The following is a 14,725-nucleotide window of genomic DNA, read 5'->3' as shown; positions in this document are numbered from 1 at the left end:
TTAAAGTGTAATTGAAAAATATGAGGCCAATAATGCGCATGCCGAACAGCGTAGACCAAACACCTATATTGTCTGAGCGGGGAGATTCTTTATGAAGAATGTGCGGGTTGTCCTCAGACCAGTATCTGCAATTCTGGGACAAATAAATCCACGTCTCATTTGGAATGAAGTAAAGCGAGGGGACCAAACAACCATTAACAATTGATGTTGAGAGCCAGTTACAATAATGAACTTTTTTTTCCTGCACCAAAATCACTCGAGAGGCTTTTAACTTTGTTTTTTGCAGTTTACGATGACACACCGTACGAGATACAGCAGTCTTCTGTGATAACCTCCTTGCCGAGTTGCGGGGGCCTCTCGCAAATTCAGTGTGAATTCTGTATATAGTTTCAGGTACCCTCGATGTCGGTTGCCTATTCCTCTGCACAGTCTGAATCTTTCCTACAGCCCTCCTTTTCTTATTCATATCTTGAATAGTGCTGCTGGTCGTGGGGAGTTTCCTATCAGAGTACTTATCTTGAAACATTTTTCTTTTACATTCCTTAATGGACACGTGTCTTTATATGGCATTCCACAATATCAGTTCGCTATTCCAAAGAAAACTGCCCTATCACTGTAACAACTCAACAATACGAACTTCTTACAACAATGAAGACACATCTGCATTCAACGTCACGATAAAACTCAGCGTAGAAAACTTTCAGAAGAGTGTTATCACTTCACAAGCTATTCAACTAGAGACAATTAATCGGTATGTGGGGGCACCGTTTTATGTGGGGCACCATGTATCTCAGAATCAGAATTTTATTTAGTCTTTATAATTAATGTATGAAAATTTTACTTTCCTTTTGCTAAGAAAGGGAAGAGAACGGATGGTCAGTCTCCCTTCTTCATCTTCGTGCTTCGCTGCTAGAAGGTTGTATCGTTTTGTGCAATCAAACCCGTTGCGAAATAAAAATATTGTTCACTGTTTACGATATTATTTTGACAGTTGAGTGTACTAGGCTGTCATTCCTACAAAATGAAATATTCTTATTTTTTGGCCTTTTAAATTAGTTTTAATTATTCAATTCGGTGACGCAATGACATCGCGCCATAGGCGCGCTATTTGATCACATTTCCCCATTTGTAATGGGGATGGAAAAAATCGATCGAATATAACCGATGGCGGTATATTAGATCTCAATAATCAGTATTTTTCGGTGTCTGTCTGGCCGCGGCTTTTTAATTTTTACGAATAACCGAGCAGAAAACTCGAAATATCAGGTAGTCATACCAGCAGTGCTAAAATTTTTGGATTTTAGGTAAACCTTTTTTAAAAATGAGTACTTCTTATTTGTAAAATCTTCTTTGGTTTTAATTGTTGCGTTGTTATAAAAATGGGAAAAGCGATTAGTGCATTTTTAGTAACAATGCCGACAGAAACGAGCAACAGACGCATGGCGTAAGAATTGGTGCAGCATTGCTGACACAATAATGTCCCTGTTGTAGTGTGTCGTGGCTTAAGGTATGCGTGAACATCGAATGCGCAAGAATTGCCCCCTCCTCGTCTATACCGTAATTTCTCGCTGTCGTCGTCATATTGCAGAATTGCACCAACACTAGTCTGGAAATATTTTTACAGAGTGACATAGCAGCGATGTACAAAGCTTCATTTGCTTTAAAATATTAAGATCTGCCTGTCATTTCTAACAAATAATAAAAAGATTAGGAAATTATGGTAACAGTAATAAATTAAGAACTTAACGACAATTCATCCATAATATTCGATAAAAATAAATCTCCTTGTTGGCTTTGAAAACGGAAAATTAAATTGAAAAACAGAGTTCTCCACCCTCAGTTCTAGCCTTTAGCACAGGGTATTCGTAAACCGCAAACAGTGGTATGATGGCCGATTACATAATTTTTTAGTAGAAATTCAAAGAATTAGAACAGTAGCAGACTACTGGTGATTTTTTGTTGCATTCAAGCACTTACCACTTTCCAAGAAAGGCAGCGAACATTGGATGGACTAAGTTTTCTTTTGTTTGCCTATTCAGTTTAATGTTTTGATTCTAAGTATCTTGAAAAAGGGAGAATTAAAATTTTTGAACGTTTTCTACGTTTATTACAGGATTCAGCAATAAAAAACCGAAAATTGGTTATTTCAGAAACATTGTTTTAGCGATTCCAACAGTCAAGTTTAACTGACGTAGAGTGATTTCCCTAAATCAAAAAATGGCTGAGCTCTATGGGACTTAACTTCTGAGGTCCTAATTCCCCTAGAACTTAGAACTACTCAAACCTAACTAGCCTAAGGAATCACACACATCCATGCCCGAGGCAGGATTCGAACCTGGGACCATAGCGGTCGCGCGGTTCCTAACTGTAGCACCTAGAACAGCACGGCCACTCCGACCGGCTGTCCCTAAATCGCTTCAGGCAAATGCTGGGATGGTTCCTTTCATAGGGCACTGCCAACTTCCTTGTCGATTCTTTCCTAATTCGATGGGACAGATGACCTCGCTGTTTCGTCCCCTCTCCGAAAACAACAAACCAACAAAACTGATGTAGTGATATAAAATTAGCATCATTTCGCGAGATTTTGTTTATTTCAACTTTTACAGAATCAAGGCTTCCTCCTAGGGAAATCACTGTCTTCCCTCACGGAAGAACAGTTTTCGCAATAGCCTTTAACGTTTTTCTGTTCTCCTTAGCGATTTTACTATTTTGCACATTCATAGACTGTAACATCAAGTGCTTCGTCTTACGCGACATTTAAAAAATTTGCTGCCTGCTCAACACCGAATTTATTATATTTCATATCTGCAAGATGATCAAAGCCCTCTAAGGCTATCTTACAACTACTAAAAGGCTTACTAATAAAGGCTTCAAGTTCTTGATGACCACAACTACCTTGTATGTTTCCAAGTAACACATATATTTTGGAAAATCTTTCCTTCATGACATCTGAATGCACAAACTATAAATACGTGGTAGTCCAATGAAACTCTTACCAGATTTGGAACTTCTAAGTGTCCGATGGGGTCCAAGGCTCTTTCAATGCTCTCACTTTTCTTCACGATTCATTGAAGGGTGAAATCGCAGCCTGCTATTTTTCTGTCACGGATATATCTGTGAAGGAATGCCTGAAATACCATGGCTATTTCACAGAATAGTACATACCTGTTTCAGGGCGGCCTGTGTCAAAAACAATTACTGTAATTGAGCTGCGGCAGACTTTAAATGCAAAATACAGGTCCTCCATTAACATCCAGCATTCGTGCACCTTATGTTTTACTGAGAAAACTACACAAAATAACCTCCAAAAAGCTAACACAAATTGCTGTGTGGTTGTATACCTATTCAGAAAAATTTTCTTCCTCCACTTACAATGGTCAATTTCCACGCGATGTGTGAGAGTTGTCTCTTAAGCATATGAGCTGATTCGCTGTGATTATAACCTGGGTCTGTGTGGTATGGTGTCACGACTGTTTTATATGATGACGAGGGAAAGGGGACTGCTAGCACATAACCTACTCCTCTCGAATAGCTCCTGTAGGGACATCTGGGCATAGCGACACTATCGGGTGGATGGATCTCCATCAACAGTGTGACATGTTCTTGTTCTATGAAACGTTGCAGGAATCTAGATTTAAGCGCAGGACATTAACCTCGGATCTGGTGATCAAGAACTGTACGCTGACAACTTTCAATTGGTGAGAAACTGTGAGGATGTTCCACGAACAGCATTCGACCTGGCTTTCTTCGAACTGGGCGAGACTACACAGGCATGCATTAGCGATATCCGATGCGAAAGCGGTTAAAGAAAAGTTAATTTAATTACGCGAGAAAGCACAGCAGACGTTTAAGACAGTCATCAATGATTTCCATTCACTCAAGACAATCCCCTCTTTACACTCTAGCTGCAGAGATTGGTAGATGATTTCCATTCACTCAAGATAATCCCCTCTTTACACTCTAGCTGCAGAGATTGGTAGATGCTGTTGGGTATTAGCTCGCCCCTTCTCAGTACTCACCCGGACGATACGTCAACCTGAGTTTTTCCTGGAGACACCTGTCCCTCTCATGCTTCCTCCACTTGTAGAGTGCGCGTCGTACCAGCCAATTGTAATGCATGTGCTCTACCGAGTACAGAGAGTTAAGATTGCTTCCTCGAGGCTGTTCAGATGGCCGTCTCTGCAAGAACATCTGTGGTTCCACATCAAATGCGGAAAATTTATCTGAAAACAATCTGTAAGAGATGCAAAGAATACACAGGTTCTCTTTTAGGCTTCTCTTTTTACTTGTAAAAAGTACAACACACGAATTATTAACAAATCTGTCAGTATTTATAACATCCGTTAAACAAAATGCAAGAAAACATAACCAACTACTATTATTTGTGTTTAATTCAGAAGCGAAATAATAACGTACAACGTAAGTAATCGATGTAAATTCACTAAATAAAAAAAATTGTGTATCTGCTTTATAAAAATACACTTAGGTGACAAAAGTCATGGGATAGCAATATCTATAAGTACTGAAGGCGATAGTATTGCGTACACAAGATATAAAAGGGCAGTGAATTGGAGGAACTGTCAGATGTACTCAGGTGATCCGTGTGAGAGGGTTTCTCACTTGATTATGGCCTCCCCGGGATTAACAGACTTTGAACGCGGAATGGTAGTTGGAGCTAGATGCATGGCACATTCTACTTCAGAAATCATTAGGGAATTCAATATTCTGAGACCCACAGTGTCAAGAGCGTGCAGAGAATACCAAATTTCAGTCACTCCCTCTCAACACGAATATCGCAGCCGCTGTCAGAAACTTGACGATCGAGAGCAGCGGAATTTGGGGAACTGTTAGTGCTAACAGATAAGGAACTTTATGGGACGTATGATGAATTTATAGGGTAAGAGAGTGCAACGAAATTAGGCCTTGATGGGCTATGGCAGCAGGCAACTGACGCGTATACCTTTGTTAAGAGCATGCAGCGACTCTCCTGGGCTCTTGACCATATCCGTTGGACCCCAGACGTCTGGGAAACAGTGGCCGGGTCAGATGAGCCCTGATCTCAGTTGATAAAAGCTGATGGTGTAGTTAGGGTGTGGCGTAGACCCACGAAGCCATAGACCCAAGTTGTCACAAGGCACTGTGCATGCCGCTGTTGGCTCCATAGTTGTGTGAGCTGTGTTAACATAGAATGAACTGGTTCCTCTGGTCCAACTGAACCGATCACTGACGAAAATGTCTATATTCGACTACTTGGAGACCTTTTGCATCCATTCATGGACTTCATATTCCCAAACAACGATGCAACTGGGCCACAATTGTTCACGATTGGTTTGGAGAATCCTCTGGACAATTCATGCGAATGACCTGGCTACCCAGTTCACCCGACATGAATTCCATCGAACATTTATGGGACATAATCGAGAGGTCAGTTCCTGGACATAATCCTACTCATGTAAGTCTTTCGCAAATATGGATAGGTATAGAGGCAGCATGGCTCAGTATTTCTTCCGGGGAATTCCAACTACTTGCTGAGTCCATGCCACGTCGAGCTGCTGCACTACGCTAGGGAAATGAAGCACGGTATTAGGAGGTTAGCATGACTTTTGCCACCTCAGTGCATACGTCAATATAATTATTATCTGGGTTTTCTGTGCTAATTAACGGAGTTGCCCTCCAACATCGTCCAACAAAATGCAAGCTATAAATTAGGGGTCCTTATGCTTGCCAAAGTGTCGGTAGATACATATGTGATGGAAAACTTCCTCATTTCCTAAACCAACACAGTGCAAACAGTCCGTTATGTTAAACTCTGATCCGCAACTTCTTGCGAAATCAGAATTGGGATTCCAACTACGAACATTTGCATGTCCGGACCAAGCGCTCTCCTGATTGAGCTACCAAAACACATCTCAAAGAGCGCGCTCACAGCTGTACTTCCGCCACTACGTATTCGACTACTTTTAAAACTTCACCAAAGATCTCCTGCATGCCTTACAGTACAGGACAGACACTTTTCACATAAAGGGACACTAGTTCGTAATTTATGAATGAGCTCTTCTGTGAAGTTGGGAAGAAAGCAGAAGAGGTACTGACAGAAGCAGAGCTGTAAGCGGACGTAGTTAACCTAGCTTGGAGAGTTTAGTGAACCCGCAGCGATAGCTCAGCGTTTTTTGTCAGAGCGCTGGCTACGCTTTGCAATAAAACCCTGAGTTCCATTTTCATCGATAAACTTTGACAGACGTCATATTACGTCTGCACAGAATCGGTCTCAATGAAGATGAAAGAGCATGAAGGAACAGATAAAAAAGTCGGTAAAATACATGCCCATGGCAGGCGTAGGTCCTACTTTCGAACTTCAGTAAGACATAAAGTTTCAATTTCCAAGGAACTTTCTGATTAAAGTTTAATTTAACAAGCTGTACTAGTACTGGGTATTTGTTTCAGGAGTGATATCTACAGCTACATCTACATGGATACTCTGCAAATCACACTTAAGTGCCTGGCAGAGGGCTCATCGAACCACCTTCACAGTTCTCTATTATTCCAAATCTCGTATAGCGCGCAGAAAGAACGAACACCTATATCTTTCCGTACGAGCACTGATTTCCATTATTTTATCGTGGTTATCGTTTCACCCTATGTAGGTCGGTGTCAACAAAATATTTTCGCATTCGGAGGAGAAAGATGGTGATTGGAATTTCGTGAGAAGATTCCGTCGTAACGAAAAACACCTTTCTTTTTAATGATGTCCAGCCCAATTCCTGTATCATTTCTGTGACACTTTCTCCCATATTTCGAGATAATACAAAACGTGGTGCCCTTCTTTGAACTTTTTCGATGTACTCTGTCAGTCCTATCTGGTAAGAATCCCACACAGCGCAGCAGTATTCTAAAAGCGGACGGACGAGTGTAGTGTAGGCAGTCTCCTTAGTAGATCTGTTACATTTTCTAAGTGCCCTGCCAATAAAATGCAACCTTTGGTTAGCCTTCCCCACAACGTTTTCTGTGTGTTCCTTCCAATTTAAGTTGTTCGACCGAGCGAGGTGGCACAGTAGTTAGCACACTGGACTCGCATTCGGGAGGACGACCGTTCAATCCCGCGTCCAGCCATCCTGATTTAGGTTTTCCGTGATTTCCCTACATCATTTCAGGCAAATGCCGGGATGGTTCCTTTCAAAGGGCACGGCCGATTTCCTTCCCCATCCTTCCCTAATCTGAGCTTGTGCTCCGTCTCTAATGACCTCGTTGTCGACGGGACGTTAAACACTAATCTCCTCCTCCTCCTCCTTAAGTTATTCGTAATTGTAATACCTAGGTATTAAGTTGAATTTATGGCTCTTAGATTAGAGTGATTTATCGTGTAACCGTGTTCCTTTAAGCACTCATGTGGATGACCTCACACTTTTCGTTACTGAGGGTCAACTGCAAATTTTCGCACCACTCAGATATCTTTTCTAAATCATTTTGCAATTTGTTTTGATCTTCTGATGACCTTATTAGTCAATAAACGACAGCGTCATCTGCAAGCAACCGAAAACGGCTGCTCAGATTGTCTCCCAAATCTTTTATATATATAAGGAACAGCAAAGTGCCTATAACCTGTAACACTACCTTAGGGAACGCCAGAAGTCACTTATTTTACTCGATGACTTTCCGTCAGTTACTGCGAATTGTGACCTCTCTAACAGAAAATCACAAACCCAGTCACATAACTGAGATGATATTCCATAAGCACGCAATTTCACTAGGAGTCGCTTGTGTGGTACAGAGTCAAAGGCCTTCCGGAAATCTAAAAATACGGAATAGATCTGAAATCCCTTGTCAATGGCACTCAACAAGTCATGTGAATAAAGAGCTAGTTGTGTTTCACAGGAATGATGTTTTCTAAACCAATGTTGACTGTGAGTCAATAGACAGTTTTCTTCGAGGTAATTCATAATGGGTTTGAACACAATATATGTTCCAAAATCCCGCTGCATATCGACGTTAACGATATGGGCCTGTAATTTAGTGGATTACTTCTACTACATTTCTTGAATATTCGTGTGACCTGTGCAGCTTTTCAGTCTTTGGGTACGGTTCTTTCGTCGGGCGAACGGTTGTATATCATTGTTAAATATAGAGCTAATGCATCAGCGTAGTCCGAAAGCAACCTAATTGGTATACAGTCTGGACCCAAAGACTTGCTTTTATTAAGTGATTTAAGTTGTTCACTACTCCTAGGATATTTACTTCAACGTAACTCATGTTGGCAGCTGTTCTCGATTCGAATTCTGAAGTATTTACTTCGTATTCTTTTGTGAAGGCATTTCGGAAGTCTGTGTTTAGTAACTCTGTTTTGGCAGTACTGTCTTCGATTGTATCTCCATTGGTATCGCGCAGAGAAGGCATTGATTGTTTTCTCCGCTAAATTTCGAGCTTCTGTAAAATATCGCCAATCTTGGGGATTTTGCATCTGTTTAAATTTGGCATGTTTGTTTCGTTGGTTCTGCAACAGTGCTCTAACCAGTTTTGTGTACCAAGGAAGATCAGCTCCAACGTTTGTTAATTTATTTGGTATAAATCCCTCAATTGCTGCCGATACTCTTTCTTTGAATTCAAGCCACATTTGGTCTACATACTAAATTTGGAAAGAGTGGAGATTGTCTCTCAGGAAGGCGTCAAGTGAATTTTTATCTGCTTTTTTGAATAGATATATTTTTCGCTTATTTTTCGAGGTTTTGGTGATTACAATATTCAGTCTCACTACGACAACCCTGTGATCACTAATACCTGTATCAGTTTTGATGCTCGTCATTAACTCAGGATTATTTGTTGCTAAGAGGTCAAGTCTGTTGTCACAACCGTTTAGTATTCGCGTGGGCTCATGAACTAACAGCTTGAAATAATTTTCAGAGAATGCGTTTAGCACGATTTCGGTTGATATTTTATGCGTACCTCCGTAACTAAACATGTATTTTCGCCAACATATCGAGGTTAAATTAAAGTCACCACCAACTATCATCGTATGAAACGGACACGACAATTTTCAGTAAAACATAGACATAGCGGATAAAAGCGGGTATCGTTTCTGATTGCAGTATTACATATACATATATGAACACGCATGCCTCTACAAGTTTTTTTGGCGCTTCAGTATACATTGTCGTTTGTGACTACAGAAAAAAATTGCTGACTAGCAGAATCCACCACGTTATCATGATTAGAAAGACAACAAATAATCGGGCTCTCTATTTTCCTGTGAAATCTCTTTCAATGCTTTCATAAGAAAACACAAATCCATTCGGTATTTATTCACCGATAAATACAATTATTTTTCTCCTAGCTAATAGTAAGGCAAGACATATCGTATTTACTTTTCTCTACTATATCATTTATTATCATCATACGTCTCCTAGAGTCGCGTCTAATAAAAAAAAAGATGGGCTGTGTTACAATTCGTGATGAAAGCCATTAGCTTTAACCACTAACGTAAGTTATGTGGTAACTGTCACTCACTGATGCCCGCGCTTTTGTCGTGGGTATTTAGAACAGCATTGCTTTGTAAATATTGCTTTTGATTGTAATGTCTCTATAAAAAATTGTACGTACACTACATGTTTTTACAGTATTGTCATGAAGTAATTACAAGGGTGATTACATTCTGGTGATGTTCCTCCCTTTTGAAGTTGTTAAGTGGGAAAATGAGAAAATGTGTTCCGCTGTACTTAGTTGAGCTGTATGGTTCAGCTTCATTATGAGATATATTTATTATTCTCATACCAAATTATTGCAGTAGACTTTTTGTTACTTTTTTCCCTAATCTTCCAAGACCCTCGCCGCGCAAATCCAAATTTTCCCGCGAGGTTCCGATAGTTAAAAATCTGAAAGACGTTGTAAACTACTAAAATCGTTCACAGCTTTCAAATTGTAATAATGATGATACGGTGAAACCACATTGACACGTTTCTCACCCCTTCGTTTCTCGCACTAGTGCATTGTATACAGTGCACTTTTTCGGCTCTGCGTGCAGACCTGCAACACTTTCAGTTATTCCATTTACACGTTTTCACATTTTTACGCTTTTATTTTTACTGCCTCCCAGTCTTTTTGGCGCACTTATACATTTTAAAGACCAAGAACTCGATAAGAAACGTTTCGTACACGACGTGGCCAGTGATCGTTGGTTTGCTTTTTGCGTACAAATTCGCAGTCGCTATTGCGGGCGGAAGCTGCAGTGCATGTGGTAATACTGTTGTTTATAACCTCGTGGCAACCAGTTTCAGAGATAGGACGGGGAATGCTGTCCGTGGCCCAACCAGCACAATACGTAGCACTGGTGTGATGTTCCAGTTGACGATAGTGTGATAAAGTGCAACCAGAAGTGTTTTTACAAGGGGTAAAGTCAGTAAATTTTTTCATCTAGTTCTCAATTTTTGTTCATACGGAATAATGAGTTCGTTACAAAGCAGAAGAGGATGTCTTTCCACTTAGGAGAATATAAAAGTAATTACAGAAGCGCGAAGGAGTTCAAAATATTCAAATGCGTGTGAATTCCTAAGGGACCATACTGCTTAGGTCATCGACCCTTGACTTACACACTACTTAACCCATGCCCGAGGGAGGACTCGAACCTCCGGCAGGAGGGACCGCGCAGTCAGTGACATGACGCCTCAAAACTCCGCGCGGCGCAAAAGAGTCCTAGTGAACCTAAAGCGAATGACGTAAACCGTTTCAGAGTCCTATATTCTACCTTAACTACCACATTCGCCGATGAAACGCAGATAATGTCTTATGCTTCGAAAGAAGGACCAAACTGTGTGAAACGGAGGCGTTAACTAATGTAGACAGTTTGCGGTCTTGGAAATGTGCCTACAAATTTGGTTTCACCAGCAGTGTGCAGTTAATATGCCTATTTTAATCACAATACTAGAAGAAAAGGCTTTAGAAATAGAAAAATGTGAAATGTGGAAAACTTTTATGCTTCTGGATGGTTACATCGCTTCTAAGTAAAACATGGCGTTACTGGTCGCAGAGTTTGTGAAAGGCTAACATCGTGGATACTGTCACCTTAGAATGTTAGAGTGTGATCTTCCAAGTCTAAGTCCAAAAAAAGTCTGAGAGATAATTACAATAGGTAATAAACTGGACTTTTCTTGCAGTCATTTCAGGGCAAATCACTGGCAATTAAAGGCCACCCATGGTTATGGGCTAACAAGCAAGCCGAGAATGTTGGTTCTCTGTACCACAATCGCAGATAGCTCTGATAAATTCCGACTACTAGTGATTGGGAAGTCAGCAAAGCCTCTGTGTTTCAAAGGAGTAAATCAGTATCCCAGCGACTATAAGTCAAACAACAAGGCATGGATGACAGCAAACATCTTCAAGGGCCATCTGGGAAAGCTTACTGCCTGGAAGTGCTGTGAGAAAAGCAAAATGCTTTTGCTTCTCAACAATTATTCGGCGCAACATCGGGGACTACAGTTCAGGAACAAAGGACTGAATTTTTTCCAGCAATGTAATAAGCTAACGTCAACCTCTCGACTTGGGCATCATTGCTGCCACAAAATCAAAGTACATGAATATGCTGATTCAACCTGTCACCGCACATCTCGATTGTTGGAAAGAAGATCCTAAAGTGACGTGTTACAGGCAAGCCAAATAATCGCGCTGCAGGTTAGGATACTCCTTATACGTATACTGCATATGAATAGCATTCCCTGTCACTTCTGTCTGAAAGTCATAAAATGTTTAGAATATATCTATAAACTAAATTAAATCCAATACAGATACGTATACGTATATTTTTAATTTCTTTTTACATATCGAAGCAATGTACTTAAGGAATGAATGAGACGAATTGAAACTAAACATAATACCAAGTGCTTTCGAAAAGCTAGCATCAAAAAATATGAAACTCAAGGTGAACCAGGAAATGTTGAACATTTAACGCAGATTTCGCTGTACCAGAAAATAGTGGATGCAGTAGTATTACAAACTGGATTAATTTTGATGGTTTTGTTGATTGTGATGATGAAACTATCGTGTGTTCTGTGAAAAATGATGAGGAAATAATGAAAGTAGTTGTGCCATTATCAGCTGAAAAAAATGGCTCCGGGGAATCCGAAGAATCGCATGGTGCATCTGTGGACCCTCCCAGTCCGTCAGAAGCCCTTACTGATTTAGAAATAATAACGTTACATAAGCTCGAGAAATATTAGTGATGATAAGATATGAAGACTAATAGCATATGAACAACTGATCTACGAACGCAATGCTGCTTAAAAATTGGTTCATTTTTTTATGCCTAAGTAACTTAAATTGTCCTTAATTTAGTCATAACACTATTTGAATGCTGTACCTACTACTGTACAATATATGTAGCTTCTGTTTGCAGGCATTTATAGTTAAAAAGAAGTTTAATTTTTATGTTAATTGCACTTGTAAATTTCTTTTATCATCCCGTTTCAATACCGTACCAAAGAGATTCTACTGTAATCTTTTCTTTCCCATGTGGTCCGATATTTCGCAGTTTAAAATGTAGGCTATAACATGTCATCAACGACGTAATAAGTACAGGATGTAATAGGACTCTAGCGTCAAATTTTCAGAGGTCATAGATGAACGAAAGAAAGAAAAAAATCGACTAAACATTGTCTCTAAAGTACATATCCATTGTTATGGTTCATACTACCTCCTCCAAATATATGGAAAGCAAGGGGCTGGCAGTAGAAGAGGTGTTTCACAGTATCAAAGATGAACATGTGCACATATCTGTTGAGGTATGCAGTCTGGAGCCTATCTCTACTAGACTTTTTTTCTTGTTTTGGTCCATATCTCCATCTCTGAAAGCCTATTGGTGGAGTTCTGTTTCATCTTGTATACTATGCATGTAAACTAAGTTGACACTCGACGCGGTGGCTGATGGTAGCGACCGTAAAGGTATTCTCCATTTACAATTGCTCCCATCAGCTACCGCGCCACTTAGCTTCCGTATGCATGACAAATAGTGCCATATTGACAGCGTGAACAATATCTAAATGTGGAACTTATTTTAAAAATTACTTGAGTATAGTCTTATGTCATCAACCGACATATTTTCATGTGACTCTTGCACTTGTTTAAAATTGAATTGAAGACGGAAGAAGATACTAAACACAGAACAGAATATTTTGAGTTATTGCACAGTAAATGTTTGGTTAAATTAAAAGGCGATAACATAAAAAGATTGCGTCAAGATAGTTTAAATAGTAGACAGTGCTTTGTATCGATCCATAGAGAACTCCTATACACCAGTATGTGATACATTGGAAAAAGCTACAGGTAAAGTGATAAGTGAAACCCTTACTAAACTAAGTTTCTAACTTTTTCCTCAATTCTTTCAGTTTCGTTAATTTCGTCTCCTAAGTTGCTTCTGGGTCATGTAAAATACGTCTAGGTCCACAACAGGTGAGTACCTATTGTAAAAATAACATGGCAAGGTACTTACTTAACGTCCATGATGTTAATGAGTGACTTGAAACGAATTGTCAATAGAAAACGACGTCAAGACATGGGCATTTTACAAGCGACGGTTCGCTCCCCATTTCTGAAGGAAAACTATGGATGGACAGGTGGTAGAATTCCGAGTACAGAGCTCGGTGAAATTTAGAGATCCGTACGGCCGCATCGTCTTTGACAATTGCAAACTGAATGTCGAGCTGCAGATGTCTGAGTGAGCCAACCAAAGATCCTAGTCTCGGTGGCAAACATTGACTATAGATACGTACACACCAATTTTACTGCCATGTTAAGATTTTAAACCAACATCTAAGTCACATGACATGTATAATAGAGGCGTGTTTCTGTCATTGCGAATTACGCGACGTGGAGCTGATAGTTACATATTTACTAATTTATAGCTGAAATCAAGCTTTGATTTTAACAACTGATCGGCGTTTTACATTAAAATTACACATGTAATACTACTGTTAAAGTAATACCAACAGAATTTCCAGTGGTTATTGCTTTAATGTTCGGTAAGGTCAAAGCAACAAAAATGGATGAACTACAAGTATTATATTTATTTCTGCTGCTCTGTGCATCGTATAGACCTGGTTCTCCGTTTCCACAGAAGTGTAAGACAAATTTTCAGTTTGTTGGGATGCAGACAGTGCCTCCAAAATTCGCGTGCGATATTTTTAATGCTGTTATATTAAATAATATCTCTGATAATGTTCTGGTTGTATACGGAATAACATTTTACATGTTCAAAGCCTCTGAGCACTGTGGGACTTAACTTCTGAGGTCATCAGTCCCCTAGAACTTAGAACTACTTAAACGTAAGTAACTTAAGCACATTAGACACATCCATACCCGAGGCAGGATTCGAATCCGCGACCGTAGCGATCGCGCGATTCCAGACTGTAGCGGCTATAATCGCTCGGCCAAACCGGCTGGCTTTTACATGTTCCTACGTTTATTAAATGCAGTGCAGATAACAAAATACAATAAAGGTAGGAAGCAGAATATATCTGGAAACGCTGAATGTACTGAAAACTGTTGCAGCCTCTTGCAGTAAATGGGCTGATCAATTTAAGTGTTGTGTGTCTGAATGTACCACATCCTGATAAATAATAGTTTCCAATGCATCGCTGGAAAGCACTATCTACTACTGTACAAAGTATTTGGTCGTGATTCATTTATGTTCTTGTGTTTGAATTTAACCAAACATTTTGCATGCAGTATCAGATATCGTAATAATACT

The 14,725-nt window shown here is 39.9% G+C and overlaps 1 protein-coding gene across 1 annotated transcript in view; it reads right to left on the bottom strand.

The window, feature by feature from the left end:
- The window catches only part of LOC126281765 (uncharacterized), a 51,322-nt gene extending 37,612 nt beyond the window's left edge, over positions 1–13,710 (bottom strand). The window contains exons 1-2 of the mRNA XM_049980963.1: positions 13,469–13,710; positions 4,020–4,234 (exon numbers count right to left, since the gene is read on the bottom strand). Coding sequence (XP_049836920.1) covers positions 4,020–4,234; positions 13,469–13,479 — 226 coding nt within the window. The 5' untranslated portion in view covers positions 13,480–13,710. The remainder of the gene's footprint in view (positions 1–4,019; positions 4,235–13,468) is intronic.
- Between the last annotated feature and the right edge of the window lie 1,015 nt (positions 13,711–14,725).

The sequence above is a fragment of the Schistocerca gregaria genome, chromosome 7 (genome assembly GCF_023897955.1).
Source record: "Schistocerca gregaria isolate iqSchGreg1 chromosome 7, iqSchGreg1.2, whole genome shotgun sequence".
In the NCBI taxonomy this organism is placed as follows: domain Eukaryota; kingdom Metazoa; phylum Arthropoda; class Insecta; order Orthoptera; family Acrididae; genus Schistocerca; species Schistocerca gregaria.
Note: the sequence above shows the minus strand (reverse complement) of the source record. Positions and strands in the feature narration are given on the sequence as shown.